The 22953-nt window shown below is 37.1% G+C and overlaps 1 protein-coding gene across 2 annotated transcripts in view; it reads left to right on the top strand.

Annotated features, from left to right (window-relative positions):
* Positions 1-22953, top strand: part of dsb (debris buster) — a 353068-nt gene that overhangs the window by 266528 nt on the left and 63587 nt on the right. For both annotated transcript variants that reach the window (XM_069829468.1, XM_069829469.1), the window contains exons 3-4: positions 6569-6660; positions 15674-15834. In XM_069829468.1, coding sequence (XP_069685569.1) covers positions 6569-6660; positions 15674-15834 — 253 coding nt within the window. The remainder of the gene's footprint in view (positions 1-6568; positions 6661-15673; positions 15835-22953) is intronic.

Genomic DNA, 22953 nt, shown 5'->3' on the forward strand with positions numbered 1-22953 from the left:
CAGAATCTTTTCAGAATTTTCCCTCATATCAGTGACTTTTTTTTTGAAGTGTAGAATTACATTCAACTTTAGAAATAAAACAACAAATGACTCAGGATTCAGGAGGATACGAAACTCTAAATGAATTGAGGTATGAACTCTGCAAATTGTCGCCATAGTGGAAGCTTATAAAAATAATTTGAACAGATCCATTCCATGGCAGATAAACGTCGTTAGAAAACGTTGTGAATGCTGCGATGGTTCTTTTTCTAAATTGATTTAGGCCTGTACCTGAATAATCCCTATTCTTTAACTAACAAAACTGTTAGGCCTACGTTTCATAAATGAACTTCTTAATAAATTAAGAGAAATTACAAACCTACAAACCTTTCGCGACTTTTGAATAATAATTTATATTGTAAGTAATTCTATTTCTTTGCATTTATAGAAATCGATATTTAAGAGTGAAATTTAAAATAGAGGGAAAAAAATAGAATAAAAACAGTGTGCTGTAAATAACTTGCTGAAACATCCTGAAACTTTCCGACGTATAATTAATGAAAATCGAGTCGGCAGGTATTATTCCAGAAGACGATGTTACCCAGAAATTATATTTTATGCTACAATTTGGGATACCTTCCGGCAACAACTACGTCGTCTATGTTAACCCGTAGCTTTGACGATCTTGACCAACGAATTGGTGCAAAGCTTTCAAGGTGAACAACACTTTCATCTCATTCCTCATTCCTTCCATGGCGCCTGCAATTAAAGCAATTAAGTTGAGTCCGATTTGCGTCATCGATATCCGACGAATTGCTGCCGTGCAAGAAAGCGTCCATTTTGTCTTTCTGTCCCTAGGGCACAGTCTTTTCCACTTGTGTTTAATAAATTAATGCTTTGACTTAATATTTGTGGATCTGGAAAAGGCATTGGAACAGTATTTCTCGCTTTAGTTTAATAAATAAATGTTTTGACTTAATATTTGTGGATCTGGAAAAGGCTTTCGAACAGTTTTTTCTCACTTTAGTTTAATAAATAAATGTTATGACGTAGTATTTGTGGATCTGGAAAAGGCTTTTGGTCAGTCTTTCTCACTTTAGTTTATTAAATAAATGTTTTGACTTGGTATTTGTCGATATGGAAAAGGCTTTTGATCAGTCTTTCTCACTTTAATTTAATAAATGTTTTGACTTAGTATTTGTGGATCTAAACAAGACTTTTGATCAGTATTTTTACTTTAGTTTAATAAATAAATTTTTTGACTTCGTATTTGTGTATCTGGAAAAGCCTTTGGAATAGTCTTTCTCGCTTTAGTTTAATAAATAAATATTTTCACTTAGTATTTTTGGATCTGAGAAAGGCTTTTGATCAGTTTTTCTCACTTGAGTTCCATAAATAAATGTTTTGACTTAGTATTTGCGAATCTGGAAAATGCTTTTGAAAATGGAATGATGTATTGGAATAACCTTATGAGAATCCTGAAGAAAACTGATGTAGATTGGAAAGAGAGGAGGCTACTGTAATCTCTGTATGAGACGAGTCAGTCAGGATATGAGAAGAATTGTTTGAGGGAAGTGAACTAGGGAGATGAGTACGACATGGATGCCCTATATCACCTACCCTATTCAACATCTATTTGGAGGATTTATTGAAAACTGTAAAATCGGAACAGACAATGATGTCTAAACCCTGGAGTGAGTATTCATTTACACTGCAAGTGGGCAACACAATTAATTAAAATACTTAGGCCTGAAATAATCTATTAAGTGAATGTAATTTTTCATTACAACCTACATATTTATGTATAGATATGGTACGCACATCGACACTCTTTCACTATTTCCACTGCACTGTCACCATGGCACATTTCACTGACACTATAGAACACGTTTCACTGACACTATAGGACACATTTCACTGACACTATAAACTATCACTGATCGAAACTGTCACTGTAAACCATAACTTCACAGACACAAGACGCTTCACTGATGCAACACTTCAAATAAAAAAACAGTTACACCCTAAATAGAGTAAAACTTGGGTTTTAGAACTGTTCAGTGATTAACTTTTCTACTGGCTACAAAATCATAAATCATAGTATTTTATGGAGGAAATATCTGGAGGAATTATCCAAGGTTGTAAACGCTTAACCTTAACTATAATATTCAAAGACGGAAGACTCTAGAACCTTGAAGTGATGGCGTTAACAAACACCGCAATAACTAAAAAACAGGTGCAATATAAGTTGTCATAGTGGTGTGGTGGATGTTTTAGTGAGGTAGCGCTAAACGTTAATTACAAGACATTTATAACGACTTGTTTTACGATATATGACTCTCTTGGGTGTTACTTCGTCGATTCGCAAGAAACAAACACACGCTCAATAAAAGCATGGACAGGTCTCTTTGTTCTATGTGATTTAAATTTCTTTAAGGCTGAGAAATAGATACCATTTTCACTTAGTTCTTAAAATGATACTTTCTGCTATTGTTCACAATTCTCTCACGAAATCTCGGCCAGTGTATAGAACCGGTACGGTGCCCACCTAGCATCGTGGAGCTACAGTTATTAGCGAAATCCGGTATTGTAAGTCATATAAATACTGAGAGAACCATCGTGTTGATCACACGTTACTTCCGAATAGTTGGATGATCGTTAATTTCTGCTCATGCATGTAAACCACAATATCCAGACGTAACTCGTCACTGAAGATAATGTAGACTAGAATAAACTTATCACGACAGAATATTCAGAGGTAACTTATCACTAAAGATCATGTAAAGTAAACCAGAAGAAGTTTGTGGCAGCAGAATACCCAGAATATCGCTAAAACAGTGAAGGTTAGACCAGAAGAAACTTGTCACGGCTGAATATCTGGAAGTAATTTGTTTTGAAAAATAATGTAAAGAAGACCAGAAGAAATTTTGCCACTTCACAATATCCAGAAGTAACTTTACACTAAAATAAAAGTAGACCAGAAGAAATTTGTCACGAATGAATATACGGAAGTAATTTTCTCTTTGAACATAATGTAGGATATACCAGAAGAAACTTGTTACGGCAGAATACCAAAAACTAAATTGACAATAAAGATAGTGCAAAGTAGAGCAGAAGAAAACTGGCGCTGAAGAATTATATAGGCCTATGTAGTATATCCTAAGAAAAGTTTGTTTGTTTTTTTTTTAACAAAGACTTTATGTAATTTAACAACATAACTGAAGGTGCAGAACTCAAGAAAAGTAAAGTTTTTATCGATAAGTTTATTTTCACATTTTATGGAAATATAGATACGAGTATTTATACTCTTTAACAATATTGTGTTAACGAAGGTAGAAAATGGAAACATAATGTCGTAGGTTTGATAATATTAATTTTTAGTTAATCTGTTTTTAAGAAGTAAAATAGAATTTCAAATTACAAAACTAAAACGTCTGAACTTTTAATCTTCTTCGAAATTAGTAAAATAAATTCCGTATGAGTATAAAAATTTTCCTAAGAAACAAAAATGCCTTCCCTTTAACATCTTGATGCGTTAAGTAATCAGGTTTGCGCAGTAACATTCCTGAAAGCATGTTATTTAAAACGCCTGCATGAATTTTGTTTATAAACAATCTTTAGATGAAACTTGTAGTACTGCTGATTTACTACTAAATATGTGTAATTGCAACCAATTAATTACATTTATGTATATAAACATCGTACATAATTGCACCTCGTTATCATCTTATTGCCGTCGTGAGTCCACTTAATGCTGACATAAAATACGTATTTGTATTCCATTGCGTTAAAATGTCCATTATTGTAAACAATAAATCATTTTAAGCTTGCGATCCTTGGAAAGAAATCTGTATTTTATATTATGCTAATGTTTCATCAAGGTATTAGGGTAAACTGTATAGTGATTGACCACTTAAGCTAATGAATAATAAAACAATGAAATAGCGGAAAACAGTGGTAACTTATTGAGAGAATTTTAAAGGCATTGGGTCAAGTGAAGATTCAGAAACAAAAACAAATCAAAATCAATAAACAAAAGAAAAAATAAAATTTTAATGCAAAGATAAATTAAATAAACACAACAAGTCCACTTTTACAGTTATTGACCGTCTACTGCACAGTTATTGACCACACGCTTATTAGTGATTGACCGTCTACTGCACAGTTATTGAATACTCATTTATTAGTGATTGAACAACACATTTTCACAATTTTCACTTTTTTCTTGTCTGTTTCGTTTCTCTTCTTCTGATCTTTCTCATTAAGAACTATTCGCCACCGGCGTAGCTCTGTCGGCAAAGGTGTTTGCCTGCCGATCCGAAGTTTCGTTCGGGCGCGGGTTCAATTCTAAGCTTGGGCTGATTACCTGGTTGGGTTTTTCCGAGGTTTTGCCCAACCGTAAGGCAAATTTCAGGTAATCTATGACGAATCCTCGGCCTCATCTCGCCAAATACCATCTCGCTACCATCAATCCCATCGACGCTAAATAACCTCATAGTTGATACAGTGTCGTTAAATAACCAAGTTAAAAAAAATAAGAAAAGAACTCTTCTCGCTGCCTTTTCTTTCATTTCTTATTCGCTTCCTTCCTTCTCTTGCCTCTTCTTCCATTTTTCTCTTTTGTGCCTTATCAGAAGCAAGTGTGTGTCATTTCTCTGATGTTATTACAAATGGCTTCACCCAGCACTGGACGAGGACCAAAGAACACTTTTCCTTCAACGGGATATTTGTTTCTGGACGCTAAGGTTGCTTTTAGGACACCAAACTTCTTGGCAGCTTCATTTAAATCAAATCCACTGCGGACAGGTTCTGTAGCTTTTCGTAAAGCTTCCCCTGTATAATGCACTTTACCTGGCTTAGGTATTATAATATAGTATCAGTCCTGTAAAAATCCCCATCATTTAACCGATAACATATATAGAATTGGAGCAAATTGGTCATTATTCTAACAAATAATTTATGAACGACCAATCACTGTAGTTTGCGGCCATTCACTTTATAGTGATTGACCACGGGGCATTTTTATGTCATATAAAAACTTTAACAAAATAATATTCTGTGGACGGAAACCTTATACCTTTTCTCACACTGTGAGTGTAAAAACGAGCACCAGAATTTATGTATCCTTTGCAGAATAAATAAATTATTGGATGCATTATTCTTAGCAATTTCTCTAGTTACTTAAACTTGTTTAGGTTCAGTTGCATTTCCAATCGATTTCCTCTCAGACAACAGACACTAACTCAGTGGGATGAACAGCGACAACTAACCACAAATAAGGGTTGCTACTAGAGGTATATGCAGCAAAAAGTGAAATCACGATCGTGGTTTATTCACAATATACTTGAAAAAAGGAAGCGGTCAATCACCGTATACTGGTCAATAACTACCTAGTTTACCCTACATAGTCGTACTTACACACATTAGCTCAACTGTTGTGGTGGTTTTTCTTTTTCATCATCTCATAAACAACATTTAAGATGATAGTTCATATTTCTGCATTTAGCTTGTATTGTCTTCTCCCTTGTTAAATGCTTTATTAAGAAAATAATAATAATAATAATAATTATTATTATTATTATTATTATTATTATTATTATTATTATTACTAGCCGTACCCGTGCGCTTCGCTTCACCTGTTAGAAATAAATATAAAGTAATTACATAATTAAAATAAAACGTTTGATCCAGGGAACATTCGTGTTTCATAGAAGGATAAATCGTTTAATATGTTACTTAATTTAAGTTGTATTTAAATAATTAAAATGCGGTCATTTTGGTCCAGAGAGCACTCAGAAGTTACTGTAATAACATTATAGCATTATGTCCATCTAGAGAAACTATACTTTCCAATGGTGAAATAATACCATTAATTATACAAATCGGTTAATTTAGCTTTCGATATTACTTCATACAAGCACAGAAACATTCTCTGTAGGCTATCTTTCATGGCTTTCGATTGTTACTGTCCAAGGCCCCTTATAGACGAAGTCGTTTTTTAATTCATTACACGGCCTTAGATGGCAGTTATTTTAATTTTAAAACTCATTTATCTCATTAAATATCAGTCCTATCAAAATTTTGCACGGAATAAAACTTATCGAAAATCATTTTTAAAGAAACTTTTGTTATGTAATATATTTCACAAAAATCAATAATAAGCGAGATATTTCGATTTATTTAATTCAGGCCCCCTTTTAAATAATGTATTTTGAATGTCATATAGCCTAAATTCTAAGTTACAGCGAACTTAATTTTATTCCAATTTTCATATAAATCGCTTCAGCCATTATCGCGTGAAAAGGTAACAAACACCCAGACAGACAGACATACAAACAAAAATTTCAAAAAAGCGATTTTCGGTTTCAGGTTGGTTAATTATATATGTTAGGACCAATTAATTGTGGAAAATCGAAAATTACCAGAAAAATTTCGGCTACAGACTTGTTAATTTTATTAATAATAATAATAATAATAATATTATTATTATTATTATTATTATTATTAATGCTAACATAATGTTATAATTCCACCAATAAATTATAATTATTATTAATGAAGTCTATAAAATATTTCTTTCTTGTTGCAGGGCGCCTAGTTGTGATAGTATTTGGACTCTTTACATTAGCCATGGGAATTATCCTGTCGTCAATACCCTGGCTGGACTACTTTATATTGAAGGTAAGCAAGTTCTACCTATTGCATGTAGTTGAGGTTTTTAATAGTTTCTTAGTATACATCAGTATTCTCCTCGAATATATCCCAGTCATCAACACTTTAACGACTCTGTATTACTTCTCCCTCCGCGTATAAAGTTTTTGTTAAGGATAGGCTATTAGTTTCAACAGCTCTGCAAACGAATAGGTCAGATTTTCTAACTACGTAGCGTGCCGTGCGTCTTTTAACATTGTGGCAGGGCTCGATTATTAGTTCAAATCCTGCCTATAGCACAGATGTTTGTTAGTGCGACGTCTTCTGTTGTCTACCGCGTCTATGACTCAATGCTAGCGCTCTGGTATTTCAGGCGACTTGAGTTCGATTACCGCTATGGTTTTGATGTAATTTGTTGTGAACAATTCAGATGTTACAGAAGATTTTTCGGAGTCCTCCCGTTTTTCTCTTCCATTCCATCAACACTCTTCACCTCCCCCTCCTTGTTCAATCATCATTTACAATATTTAAAAATAGGCTGGCGACAAGTGTCGGTACAAATTTCCGATACAGATATAGGAAGCGTTCCGATCCCTGGAATTTATATGATCTCTACGAGTTGTATTTGTTAGGACTATTTCACGAATAAAACTAAATAATAGGACTAATGAAACCCATAAAATAACATAATACTGCAAATACAATAAATGACATCTTAACCTCACAATATTAGTCCTGCAGCTATGATCTTATGGCTGTCAACATACCAAAATATAAGTTAAATAGCTCTGGAGTTGTAATAAATCATCCAAAATAACTGTTATTTTCTCATTTGTTACTTGGCCAAATCTTTCAGACGCCATACTGTTTGAATCTGGCGCTTTTTTCACTGCACATATGTTTTTTTTTACACCTGATAGGGGAGGTCGGGGTAATCTAGGTATAAATCACAATTTATTGAATGAAACTTTATCTAATCTTCAACACATGCAAATTTAATATTATATTGCCTATTTCACAATTTAATACAAATATATATATATATATATATATATATATATATATATATATATATATATATATATATATATATATATATAAGTTCAATCATAAGACATATCTCTGCAAATTATTTCACAATTGTTTATCATGGTGTGTTAACAATTTGTGTTGATCACACTGTTACTACCTAGTAAAAAAAACTATTTTATTAGAAGTGTATGAAATTAATATCACATTCAAAGCAATATTGTTGGAGAACCAGCTGTGATACAATAACCAAATTCATGCCTGTGTACATTACACATGTTTAGAAAATGTTTTAATAAAATAATGTATTAATGAATTATTAATAGTTTTTAGTAAATTACAATTTAAAAACGTGGGGTAATTTGGGTATAATTGCAGGTTAATTGGTAACTTAGTTTTCGTTCCATATCATGGCACGTACACAAATTACGGATTGATGAAAGACAAATAAATATCAGAAGTATTTTCTGTCCCTGATTTTAATGGTAGTTATTTAAGTTTACAAAATAAGCCTCATCAAGAACTTAAATATTGGCTGATTTTTTTTCTTGTTAGGTATAATTAAAATGTTTAAATGCCTACCTAACCTTTGTATTTTGTTGTACGATACATACATTAATCGTTGGTTGGGATAATTTGATTTTATAAGGACTTTAAAGCATGTTTTGCTTCTATAATATGCATACATTATACCCTAATTTCCCCATCCATGGAGTAAATTGAGAATAGGTAAACTTAAGATTGTTATTATTATGGTAAGAAGAACCCAACACACTTTTAAATGTAATAGAATCATTGTAGAAGGTCACAATGCTAACATATAAAAAAGTTACTGGAAAATTGTACCTACAGTAATCTCACTAGACGTTTTAATTTATATACAGAAAATCAAAATTCGAGTGGAATTTAATTGACTATTACACGATTAGAAGGAAGTATATAAAGATTAGAAGAATTGATACAACAAAATATTGATTGACTTACTAGACTGTCTTGAAATTGTATTATTGTACCATTTCATCATTACAAATATTCCGCTAGATGGCAGTAGTGTGTTATGATGAGCTGTTCTCTTGTTACCAGTTGTGCCAAATATACAATCTTCATTGAGCTCTATGGACGATTACTAGTCAAGAATTTGTTGATTCAGTTTCATTTTTATTAAAACAGTTGCATTCCACTTCAATTATTAATATATATTAAACAATCTCTGATACGTGACTATCCATAATCTTATACAGCAGAAGCTATAACATAACGTAAATAAAATAAACAAGATAAATTACAGAAAATTTTTAATTAAGGATGATTAAATGAACATTAATTATTTTAAAAGGTAAAATTATTGAAAATACAATGTTGGCAAACAAAGAAACAAATACTAGGGAGGTGATAAAAATTGTAGAATAAGCAGCTATGATTGGTTGAAACACATCGTTCCGTACCGTTTTATTGGTCAAAAGTAGTATGACGTAGTAAAAGTGTAATAATTATGGTAGCAGGCTATGGATCTCTAAACTTAAAAAAGGCTGTTCTATACCCAACCTGTCCTAGAGAACATGAAATAATTGCTGAGTAAGATGTAGTATAATCCACAATTATCTATGTAAAAGATCATGATTGGTTGATATCTAAGATTTTGTTGCATGATTTGCCTATATGAAATGACTTAACATGTAAGTGAAATATATTATACTATCCACTCGAGCTTTAAATTGCCTTAAAGCAGTTTATTTTTGGCATTTCTTTTAAGTCAGAAATTTCTATGTTTTACTTCAGAAATATTTGTCTTTCAGTTACCAGCCGTCTCTATATTATACAAAGTAACGAAACATTTCAATGCACCTTTTTATGCCTGCTTTACACACAAAGGAAATAAATCAATTACTTTAGAAGTTCTCAAATTCAGAATATTACTGCAATCTTTTATTGCGAGGAAACATTTGTAAATGTATCAATATGTTTTTGATAAATGCTTTATCGACTCCAGACCATGGTTATAACAGTTGAAGACAAGAGGAAAGTTGCGGAAGATTAAATGTTTCAAGATTCTCTCGGAGGGCAACTACTACAAGCCGATCTTCGGAGGGTAGGCCTATATTGAGTATAAATTCAATGTTTGGTCGTGCATCCACCGTGTAGTGTCATGAGAGTGTTGTTTGTTCTGTTTTCCACACCAATAATACAAAGCATGTGCATGTTACTAACCGTCATCATGCTATACATTTCCAATTTCGCTTTCCCTTTATCCTTTTTATTTATCTCTATTTACTTCCTTTGCTGTTTCTTTTAATTATTATTCACTTAACTTCTTTCATTAACTTTTCTCATTTTCTTGTCACTATCTACTCGCTAATACGTTTGTGTATTATGTTTGTTTGTTAATTTATTTATTTTTTATTTATTTATTTATTTTTTATTTTATATGCCTTGACATTTTCGTTAATGTAACCTTAATTTCGTTTTCTTCTCTTCATTGTTTCTATATTTATTTACTTTATTTCTATTATTTCGTTCCATACCACTTTTTGTTTTAGTTCTGTATCTCCTTCTTTCACAGTTCTGCCGCTCCTAGCTCCACAGTTCTGTCTCTCCTTCTTCCACAGTTCTGTCTCTCCTTCCACAGTTCAGTCTCTCCTTCCACAGTTCTGTTTCTCATTCCACAGTTCTGTATCTCCTTCTTCCACAGTTCTGCCTCTCCTTCTTCCACAGTTCTGTCTCTCCTTCTTCCACTGCTCTGCCTCTCCTTCCACAGTTCTGTCTCTCCTTCTCCCACAGTTCTGTCTCGCCTTCTTTCACAGTTCTGTTTCTCATTCCACAGTTCTGCTTCTCCAGCTCCCACAGCTCTACCTCTCCTTCTTCCATAGCTCCACCTCTCCTTCTTCCACAGTTCTGCCTCTCCTTCTTCCACAGTTCTGTCTCTCCTTCTTCCACTGCTTTGTCTCTCCTTCCACAGTTCTCTCTCTCCTTCTCCCACAGTTCTGTCTCGCCCTCTTCCACAGTTCTGTTTCTCATTCCACAGTTCTGCTTCTCCAGCTCCCACAGCTCTACCTCTCCTTCTTCCACAGCTCCACCTCTCCTTCTTCCACAGTTCTGCCTCTCCTTCTTTCACAGTTTTGTCTCTCCTTTTTCCACAGTTCTGTCTCTCCTTCCACAGTTCTCTATCTCCTTCTTCCACAGTTCCGTCTCTCCTTCCACAGTTCTGGCTCTCCTTCCACAGCTTTGTCTCCCCTTCCACAGTTCTGTCGCTCCTTCTTCCACAGTTCTGTTTCTCATTCCACAGTTCTGCTTCTCCAGCTTCCACAGCTCTACCTCTCCTTGTTGCACAGCTCTACCTCTCCTTCTTCCACAGCTCTACCTCTCCTTCTTCCACAGTTCTGCCTCTTCTTCTTCTTCCACAGTTCTGTCTCTCCTTCTACCACAGTTCTGCCTCTCCTTCTTCCACAGTTTTGTCTCTTCATCTTCCACAGCTCTGTCTCTCCAGCTTCCACAGCTCTGCCTCTCCTTCTTCCACAGTTCTGCCTCTTCTTCCACAGTTCTGCCTCTTCTTCCACAGTTCTGCCTCTTCTTCCACAGTTCTGCCTCTTCTTCTACAGTTCTGCCTCTTCTTCTACAGTTCTATCTCTCCTTCCACAGCTCTGCCTCTCCTTCTTTCACAGTTCTGCCTCTCCTTCCACGGTTCTGCCTCTCCTTCCACAGATCTGTTTCTCCTTCTTCCACAGCTCTGCCTCTCTTTCTTCCACAGTTCTGCCTCTCCTTCTTCCACAGCTCTGCCTCTCCTCCTTCCACAACTCTGCCTCTCCTTCTTCCACAGCTCTGCCTCTCCTTCTTCCACAGCTCTGCCTCTCCTTCTTCCACAGCTCTGCCTCTCCTTCCACAGCGCTGCTTCTCCTTCTTCCACAGTTCTGCCTCTCCTTCCACAGCTATGCCTCTCCTTCGTCCATAGCTCTGCCTCTCTTTCTTCCACAGCTCTGCTTCTCCTTCTTCCACAGCTCTGCCTCTTCTTCTTCCACAGCTCTGCCTCTCCTTCCACAGCTCTGCCTCTCCTTCTCCCACAGTTCTGCCTCTCCTTCTTTCACAGCTTTGCCTCTCCTTCTTCCACAGCTCTGCCTCTCCTTCTTCCACAGCTCTGCCTCTCCTTCTTCCACAGCTCTGCCTCTCCTTCTTCCACAGCTCTGCCTCTCCTTCTTCCACAGCTCTGCCTCTCCTTCTTCCACAGCTCTGCCTCTCCTTCTTCCACAGCTCTGCTTCTCCTTCTTCCACAGTTCTGCCTCTCCTTCCACAGCTATGCCTCTCCTTCGTCCATAGCTCTGCCTCTCTTTCTTCCACAGCTCTGCTTCTCCTTCTTCCACAGCTCTGCCTCTTCTTCTTCCACAGTTCTGCCTCTCCTTCCACAGCTCTGCCTCTCCTTCTCCCACAGTTCTGCCTCTCCTTCTTTCACAGCTCTGCCTCTCCTTCTTCCACAGCTCTGCCTCTCCTTCTTCCACAGCTCTGCCTCTCCTTCTTCCACAGCTCTGCCTCTCCTTCTTCCACAGCTCTGCCTCTCCTTCTTCCACAGCTCTGCTTCTCCTTCTTCCACAGTTCTGCTTCTCCTTCTTCCACAGTTCTGCTTCTCCTTCTTCCACAGTTCTGCCTCTCCTTCCACAGCTATGCCTCTCCTTCGTCCATAGCTCTGCCTCTCTTTCGTCCATAGCTCTGCCTCTCTTTCTTCCACAGCTCTGCCTCTTCTTCCACAGCTCTGCCTCTCTTTCTTCCACAGCTCTGCTTCTCCTTCTTCCACAGCTCTGCCTCTTCTTCTTCCACAGCTCTGCCTCTCCTTCCACAGCTCTGCCTCTCCTTCCACAGCTCTGCCTCTCCTTCTCCCACAGTTCTGCCTCTCCTTCTTTCACAGCTCTGCCTCTCCTTCTTCCACAGCTTTGCTTCTTCTTCCACAGCTCTGCCTCTCCTTCTTCCACAGCTCTGCCTCTCCTTCTTCCACAGCTCTGCCTCTCCTTCTTCCACAGCTCTGCCTCTCCTTCTTCCACAGCTCTGCCTCTCCTTCTTCCACAGCTCTGCTTCTCCTTCTTCCACAGTTCTGCCTCTCCTTCCACAGCTATGCCTCTCCTTCGTCCATAGCTCTGCCTCTCTTTCTTCCACAGCTCTGCTTCTCCTTCTTCCACAGCTCTGCCTCTTCTTCTTCCACAGCTCTGTCTCTCCTTCCACAGCTCTGCCTCTCCTTCTCCCACAGTTCTGCCTCTCCTTCTTTCACAGCTTTGCCTCTCCTTCTTCCACAGCTCTGCCTCTCCTTCTTCCACAGCTCTGCCTCTCCTTCTTCCACAGCTCTGCCTCTCCTTCTTCCACAGCTCTGCTTCTCCTTCTTCCACAGTTCTGCTTCTCCTTCTTCCACAGTTCTGCTTCTCCTTCTTCCACAGTTCTGCCTCTCCTTCCACAGCTATGCCTCTCCTTCGTCCATAGCTCTGCCTCTCTTTCTTCCACAGCTCTGCCTCTTCTTCCACAGCTCTGCCTCTCTTTCTTCCACAGCTCTGCTTCTCCTTCTTCCACAGCTCTGCCTCTTCTTCTTCCACAGCTCTGCCTCTCCTTCCACAGCTCTGCCTCTCCTTCCACAGCTCTGCCTCTCCTTCTCCCACAGTTCTGCCTCTCCTTCTTTCACAGCTCTGCCTCTCCTTCTTCCACAGCTCTGCCTCTCCTTCCACAGCTCTGCCTCTCCTTCTTCCACAGTTCTGCCTCTTCTTTGGTATATGTATTTCTCGCTTCTGCTCTACCATCACCACTTTCTTTTCTCTTTCTCCTACTTCAAGCGGCAATGAACTTTCCTTTTCCTTGCCCCACTAGCAGCAAATCTAGCATGTTCTCGGCTATCGCAGGTTATCCCGCGTTCGCTGTAAGTTGATTCCCGCAGCAATTACTTATTTCTGTTAGTATTTCTTGGTGTTAAGTTCTCTTATTCTCTTTTGCCATGTTTGCTTAGCGTTTAGTGCTAATCCTCGAGAGAAATAATAAACGAATCGAAAACAAGAGACGAGAGGACTAGAAGGCTCCTTGAAATGAAACAAATTAACATAGGATAACATGCTGTAAGATATTAGTTTCTAGCGTTATACTTTTGACTATCAGTATAGTAAGGTTCTCATTTGTCAGTTGAATATCAATAAGCTTGTAATTGGCTGAAAGACGTTTGCGTGGAATTATCAGAAGAATCTTTTTACCTATGACTGTAAATGAGTGAGTTCACATGCTATCACACCGAATTCTTTGTAGGGTCACAGATACCAGTCAGGCAGCCGCCCATTTCCGGATGCTTGTAATGGGATAAGCGAAAGCAATTAAATCCATCTTCCAGTTTTTTCTCCTACAAATTAGAGATAATCGGTGAGAAACAAGTGTCTCCCTGGTTTCGAGTTGACATACTAATTAGACACCCAAAAGATTCAGAGTGCCTCGAAGGGACACGGGAAATATATGTTATTTACTTTCCCCCCCCCCCTCTTTGATCTTTAATTTTTGGTTTCAGATTTTGTTTTCTAGAATTGTTGTGTGAATATTGTATCTGTTTTAAATTCTAGATAATGAATAATGTATATTAACTCATATGAGCGCAGCCATTAAAATTATATAGAAAAATCCAGCAGGGATCATACTCTGCAAGGGGAGAATTATGCCCAAATAACGAAAGTATTTTGTCCGAAATAGGAAATATTTATTTTATTTATTTATTTATTTATTTATTTATTTATTTATTTATTTATTTATTTATTTATTTATTTATTTATTTATTTATTTATTTATTCATTTATTCATTTATTCATTTATTTAACCTGGTAGAGATAAGGCCATCAGGCCTTCTCTTCCTCTCTACTAGGGGATCATGCAAGGTTTTATGCATACCCCATCAATTAAGGTTAACTCTTTACAGTATAAACCTACTGTGTTCAATGGAGACACATAGAAGTCATTTGTCAAATGGAGAAAACAATAGGCTATTTTATATGGCAAATATAGCATAATAAATTTATTTTCTTTAGACAAAATTGTTTAGTAATAACATTCAACCATGGGATAACTTACTTACTTAGGATGGACAAGGGAACTGGAATCCGGTGTGGCTTAGTGGATAAAGCGTCAGCACGTAGAGCTGAAAACCCGGGTTCGAGTCCCGGTGCAGGAGAGAATTTTTTTCCTTTCCACCCATCCTTTATCATATGATAACGCAGAATTCTGCACGGAAATATCATAAGTACTTCGGTACATCATAGTAATATTACTTACTTAGGCCTACTTACTTACTTACGGCTTTTACAGAATCCGGAGGTTCATTCCCGCCCTCACATAAGCCCACCATCGGTCCTTATCCTGAGCAAGATTAATCCAGTCCCTAGCATCATATCCCACCTCTCTCAAAATCCATTTTAATATTATCCTCCCATCTATGTTTCGACCTCCCTCAGGTCTTCCAACTAACACTCTACATGCATTTCTGCATTCACTCATACTTGTTACATGCTACGTACTGCACAACAATATTACATTGCATTACCCTCGGGTAAATATGACTAGATTTGCATGTAAATATTATTATTCTCAGTGTAACTGCACAGTGAACTATCGCAAATGCTCAAAATGTGTTCCATTTACTTGAAGACAGTGTCTTACGCGATCCTGACATTCCTCTATCATTTTTAAAAGGGTTGATTTTCATGTGTTGGATAATATTGGTGATCCTTTGTTTCAATTCATCTACATTATGCTCTTTCACATATCCCCATAGAAAAAATTTTCAGTTGTGAGATCTGGTGACCGTGAAGGCCATGATTGAGGTCCACCTCGCCCAATCCAGTGCACACCGAACATGTTATCTCATTTCTCACGAACTGTTATAGCATAATGTGCTGTGGCCCCATCTAGCTGAAACTACTTTCTCATTCGTTTATTAATTCTAGATATCAAAATTAGCTATATTCAAATTAGTAATATGTACGTGCTCTGTGTAATCTGTGTGATGAATGTTTTGTTTCAGAATCTCAGGTTAATGAATGGCTCCATAAGTTACCATTACTGGCAGAGACCCGGCGTTATCAGACTTACGAAGGTGTACATATTCAACGTCACCAATGCAGACGCCTTCCTCAACAACGGAGAGAAGCCAAGACTAGCAGAGATAGGCCCTTTTGTCTACAGGTAATCATGTTTTTTTGTATGCTAACGTTGTATTTTGTTTTACGACCAGTGGGGAAAAATATTCTGAATAAAAAAAATAAGTTTCTGTTCTTGGTAACTTAAATATAAATCTTTAGTATTCTGGAAGCGTGCTTTGTTATAGCCTACAAGAGCAGAAAATAACGAAGATTTCCGCAAGGTCCTCAAGCTGTTTTCTGGGCTCTTTATCTGTACATTTCCTGTATGTAGAAATTTCGTAATTGTCGCTGTAAGTGTTGGAACTCCTTGAAAACATTTTTCTTCAAATCGTCTCCGAGCTTGGGCTGAATCGTTTACATATATACATACATACATACATACATACATACATACATACATACATACAGTCGCTCTCGGTAGCCTAGTTAGTATAGCGCTGTCCTTCTATGCTCGAGGTTGCGGGTTCGATCCCGGCCGAGGTCGATGGCATTTAAGTGTGTTTAAATGCGACAGCCTCATGTCAGTAGATTTACTGGCATGTAAAAGAACTCCTGTGGGACAAAATTCTGGCACACCGGCTACGCTGATATAACCTCTGCAATTGCAAGCGTCGTTAAATAAACCATAATTTAATTTTTACACACATACATACATGCATACATGCATACATGCATACATACATGCATGCATGCATACATACATATATACACACATGTTCATGGGCAGGTCCTTCACTGCAAACCCAGCATTCTCCAATCTTTCCTATTTTCTGCCTTTCTCTTAGTCTCCGCATATGATCCACATATCTTAATGCCGTCTATCATTTGATATCTTCTTCTGCCCCGAACTCTTCTCCCATTGTAATAATAATAATTATAATAAAAATACTTACTTACTTACTTACTTACTGGCTTTTAAGAAACCCGGAGGTTCATTGCCGCCCTCACATAAGTCCGTCATTGGTCCCTATCCTGAACAAGATTAATCCAGTCTCTATCATCATATCCTACCTCCCTCAAATCCATTTTAATACTATTCTCCCATCTCGGTCTCCCCAAAAGTCTTTTTCCCTCCAACCTCCCAACTAACACTATATGCATTTTTGGATTCGCCCATGTGTGCTACATACCCTGCCCATTATAATATAATATAATATAATAATAATAATAATAATAATAATAATAATAATATTAATAATAATATATTTTGCATTTGTAATTTTATCAATCATAGTCCTTTGTTACTTTTTACTTAATTACAATGCAATTTGGAAGCACGAAGGTGGACAAAAAATTATTTTGTGGCTACAATAGCAAAAGAGATTGAATATCACTGCTATAGATAGTAATCGGTGATCGATAATAGTCGATTCAAACGAGATGTTGTTTATTACTGTAAATGCGCAGTTGAAAAATTAGAACATCGCAAAAATGACTGAGGAAATTCGTTTAAATGTTAAGTACAATACAATTTATAAAAAAAAAGACAGAAAATAATAATAAACGATTTTGTTTTAAAATAGTACATTATGCAACGAGCCTATAATGATAGTAATTAAGACGCAAGTATGGATGTTTATAAAAAGAGCGCAAGATCGGAAGTGACCTTGTTCTAGGTCGTGAATTGTGAGATGTGCGCAGACGCGAAAGTATTGATTTTTTCCGAGGAACAATAATGTCATTGACCTTGGTGTAATCCCGTTAAACTTGATATAACCTTGATTATTGAATTCGACATTGAAAAACGAGATGACAAATTGAATTTATTTGAATATTATTTACAATTAACGCTAATTATTATTGTAACAGAACATAACCTTCTGCGACAGTATTGGATTTCCAGCCTCCGTGACTTTTCGCTAATTCTCTTTCGATTGCATATCCGAGAATAATCAATACTTGCGGTTTTATAACGGTACAGAGCTGACTTGTCATTGCTGAACACCTGTAAGCTGAGTTGTCATTGGCTGAACACCTGTACTTTAATGAGTAGGTGTACTTTAATGACATGCATTAAAGGACTGCTACCAGGTGTATAATTACTACATTTCGGCATGGTCGAGCATAAAATTCGTTAAAAGTGTCTTAATATGGAAGTGTTAATAGAAGATAAGAGAAACTTTCTTATATGGATGTATTCGTAATTGTTACTATGTGAATATTAACAATTTGTGATTCCGACATTCACCCGCATCAGTGCAGCAGGCCTATGCATGTACTGTACGTCTGTACATGTCAGACGCGGTGCCGTCAGGGACAGTAACACATTTAACTTTTTGTACTTGGCAATTGTAATACATAATTTGCATTCGAACTTAGTTACTACAGAACTACGTCGTTCGCTACCTTCATAAAACAAAAAGCTATCCTTCGCTAGTTTTCATATCTGTAAGCTAGCGGCAACGTACCGATATCGCGTGCAGGATTGCCTTACTCGACATTTCCGGAGCTGAGGATAATGACTTCCTACAGCGATTTGAATTAATTTAGCTCAAAGTACTAACCAACTAAACTTTTCCATGCTGTTCCTCATACACCAAAGCCATAGGCCTACTGACACAATATAATTGAGATCTTGGTACAAAAGAGATCTGTGAAGGTTGCGAAAAAAACCGGTCATTTTCACCGAAAACAAAAAATGAATGTTTTACCGTTTCGGTATGTTTAGAGAGGCATCTTTCTGAATGTATTACTGTTTTTATTATACAGAGGTGTGAAAATTATTAGAATAATCTTAATTTTAAAGGCTTTTTAATAGTTTCTTCACAAATATTAATTGAATTGATGAATATTGGTATATATTACTATACTGATGTAGGATATATTTACTACTAACAATGCCGGAAAGCATTGTTGTACATTGGTATTTTTCTTATTTTACAATTGTTATGGGAATTCAGAAATTATTATATTATGTTGGCGGAATTGGAAACATAGAAAATTAAATGCACAAAACAGATGTATACGTTCATTTGAACCTTCACAACAATGTAAACGCAAAGAACAATTTGTTTAAAGCATTTCTTAATTAATTTTTTATGTTTCCAATTCCGCCAACATAATATAATAATTTCTGAATTCCCATAACAATTGTAAAATAAGAAAAATACCAATGTACAACAATGCTTTCCGGCATTTTTAGTAGTAAATCTATCCTACATCAGTATAGTCATATTATATACCAATATTCATCAATTCAATGAATATTTGTGAAGGAACTATTAAAACACCTTTAAAATTAAGATTATTCTAATAATTTTCACACCTCTGTAACTTGGTCATTTCCATGAGAAACAGTATGGTAAAATCATTGTTTTCAATCAAAACCGGATAATTCCATATCCTACTAATGCCAATATTTTCATTGCCTTTTTGTATCAAAAAACGGACATTTCCAAACTCTGTATGTTTTGCAATTACCAATCCATTCAAAATAGGTCATTTCCACTTCTATGTGCAAGAGTGATAATAGCTTCCTGCTAATTCAAATTATTGTAAAAGTGTCATCAGGCTTAGGATCCGAGACAACTTAAGAATGAAGTGAAGTTACAGTGCAACGGAGTACAGATTGAGTGAGGTGGCGCGTTGAGTTTTGTTTACCTGTGCGTTAGTGTACAATCCGGTTCGTGATAAGAGGCACAGTATTCTTCCGTCTCTCCCTATGAAACGAACTTAGGCGACTCGTCCCGTCCTGTGAGGCGTCTCGTCTTTGACGCATCTCTTCTCGTTCTGTGAGGCGTCTCGTCCCGTCCTGTGAGGCGTCTCGTCCCGTCCTGTGAAGCGTCTCGTCCTTGACGCGTCTCTTCTCGTTCTGTGAGACGTCTCGTCCCGTCCTGTGAGGCGTCTCGTCCCATCCTGTGAGGCGTCTCGTCCCGTGCCGTGAGGCGTCTCGTCCCGTCCTGTGAAGCGTCTCGTCCTTGACGCGTCTCTTCCCGTTCTGTGAGGCGTCTCTTACCGTTCTGTGAGGCGTCTCGTCCCGTCATGTGAAGCGTCTCGTCCTTGACGCGTCTCTTCCTGTTCTGTGAGGCATCTCGTCCCGTCCTGTGAGGCGTCTCGTCCTTGACGCGTCTCTTCCCGTTCTGTGAGACGTCTCGTCCCGTTCTGTGAGACGTCTCGTCCCGTCCTGTGAGGCGTCTCGTCATTGACGCGTCTCGTCCCGTCCTGTGAGGCGTCTCGTCCTTGACGCGTCTTTTCCTGTGAGGCGTCTCGTTCTTGACGCGTCTCTTCCCGTTCTGTGAGACGTCTCGTCCCGTCCTGTGAGGCGTCTCGTCCTTGACGCGTCTCTTCCCGTTCTGTGAGACGTCTCGTCCCGTCCTGTGAGGTGTCTCGTCCTTGACGCGTCTCTTCCCGTTCTGTGAGACGTCTCGTCCTTCCTGTGAGACTTCTCGTTTCCTTCTGAAATTCATGGTGAGATGAAAGACCTGACTTCAACTCGGCTTTTTCAGTCCGTACTATGTTGGACCAACGCACAAGGAACCAAAGGGAACCCCCTGAAGTTGCTATGAACGTTTGCTTCTTCAGGTGCGACACCGTTTCAGTCAGTGAATCAGACGTCTTCTTTGGTGTGGTGAAACTAAGTCAGTATGTGATAATCATGAAAGCTTTCAACTAGCTGCCTTGACTTTAAATTTATTTCGTAATTTTTGTTATTGCGATGGTAAGAAATGTAAATATAACGAAATAAAGTGTCGGTATCGTTCAGAGTTATTGGCTTTCTAAATTATGTAGAGGCGATGAACGACCATAAATAACTTTTGAGCTTGTGTTTTGTGCGGAATTGTGCAACGTAAGTTACGCTATGTTGCTGAAAGTTCTGAGTTTTATAGCAGTAATTAATGACAAGATCCTGTAACCCAGAAGCTTAGTCTCTTACTGTGAAGTAAGAGGAGACAGTTGCAGAAATGCTTAGTCACAATTCACAAGTCCGCGATACAGAAAATATACGAAAGATTTGCAAATGAAATTAACTAGACTAGTAAACATGGATATTTCCAGAGCATGTTTTATGAGAAACGTTTAGACAATTCCACAATCATTTTACTCGAAATTTTAGGCCATACCTTTTTTCTCTCTCTCTTTAGTATTGTGTTTCTGCAAAAATAGACAACGAAATGTTTGCGGGAATATATGTTTTTGCGCGATAATGGCCGCCACGATTGAAAGTTGATTTCACTGAATTCAGAGCTGCCAATCTAGATAAGTATGTTGAAATATTACAAATAACTGCTCTAGAGTTGTAATGAAAACCACTGCCTTCTATGTTGCTACAATTCTACAATGCAAGTAAAAATCATACGCAAAAGGCAGTGTTAATTGTACGCAAAAATCACCGCATTTGAAACAATTGAAACTTCAAGAAATAAAAATTATTCTAATTGAACACGAAATATTACAAGTAGGGCTACCTGAATCATGTTTACTCCTTCACATTGAAGCTGATGGTGAAATTTGTACGTTGCCCTGACTGCTAACCTTTAGTCAGCTGTTCATAGTGTAATGTACGTGCTGTATATTAAGATTTAAAAAATATACTACTTTCAAAATATACTATCACAGTCTAGTATATACAATCTCGAAGCTCAACACGTAGTAAATATGCAAACATTAGGTAGTTGCTCACCACTAGGATCGCTAATATCGCCTCATTACAGGCAATGCAAAATAGTACCGTCACAGTCTATTGATTCTAGCACCCTCAAAACTCAAGCTTCGTGACTGTATATAGTAGACTGTGATACTATCGTGCAAAAAATAGGTTCGTTCTAACAAGCTGTTCATGTATCAGTTCATGTACAAACCATGGGTCATCTTATGCGCATGCGCTGGTTGGGTATCTGCTACGGGAATGAAACAGAACTGGATGATGTTGGAATGTTTTTTTGGATCATCGTGTACTAAATCCAGAGATGCTATAACTGTGATCATCTTTGCTAAGAACGGGCTGCTTAATTATTATCGTTTTGCAGCTAATTCAAATTGCAGAAAATAGAATTTTGATAATTTTCTATAAAAAGATAACAAAAAATATGGAAGGCATGAATTCCGCTAATTCAATGTCGTGTACTGGGGGACTCTCATCTAAAAGTAGCTTTTGTTAAATTATTAATTTATTATACTTTTAATAAAAGTTGCATGTTAAATTGTAATTAACCGTTTCAATACCAAATAATTTTTATTCTCTTTCTTTTTGGCGAAAATTTAAACTACATCTCCAGTTTTATTATTCATCTGCACTGTCACTTTCCATTTTAATCTCATTGAAATGAACTGTCGATCATGCCTTTCTTCAGTATCCAGAAGGCACTGGTGAGCATATGCGCATGTGCAAGAGACGGACTCATCAGTACAAGCCTCAATCCGCTGACTATTTCTGACTGTTCCGGACTCGTGTCAAAATTTGTTGGAACGCCAGACTGCAGTACATGTTTCCGGTTCAGAACTGGTTTGGAATGTGTTGGAACCACTGCCTGCTGGATCACATCCTGTGGTTGCTTAGACTGCCTGCCCAATCAACGGTTATGCGCGATTAGCCGTTGGTGGCAGATAGTGACTTTGCATCTATCTATATATATATATATATATATATATATATATATATATATAATTTGAACTGGTAATGGAAATTACGGGAAAACGGCTGAACGGATTTTAATGAGTGACCCCTCATTTTCATGCCTGGCATCCAAAGTTTTTCGGAAAAGTAGTAGTTTTCAGTGAAATGTCAATTTTCCTAAATAATTTTCCTATTTTCCAAAATCCATCTGTTGTCAGTTTTGAGAACTAATTTTATTCAATCACGGCCAACTTGATTGAATTTCAGAACAAAACACACACTACAATAAACAATACGTTATTACACGAAGGCCATGACCTGCAGGATTGCCGACATATTTAGAGCTCAACTCAATTTGTTATTAAAAACTGATTCTGCAGTGTATAATTTTCTGAGTACAGCTGTGTATTGGATATTCAAATCTACGAAACTTGAGGTCGTTTGATGACATTATTACCATTAGAAATTAAATATTATTGTAGTTAATATCATGATGCATCTATTTTTCATTAATTGTACATAATACTGATGCTATATTGATGACATGAAAGTGAAACGTTTTGTGGTTATGTAAGTAAATGTAGAGAATATTTTAATAATAGATCTTCA

The sequence above is a fragment of the Periplaneta americana genome, chromosome 6 (assembly GCF_040183065.1).
Source record: "Periplaneta americana isolate PAMFEO1 chromosome 6, P.americana_PAMFEO1_priV1, whole genome shotgun sequence".
In the NCBI taxonomy this organism is placed as follows: Eukaryota; Metazoa; Arthropoda; class Insecta; order Blattodea; family Blattidae; genus Periplaneta; species Periplaneta americana.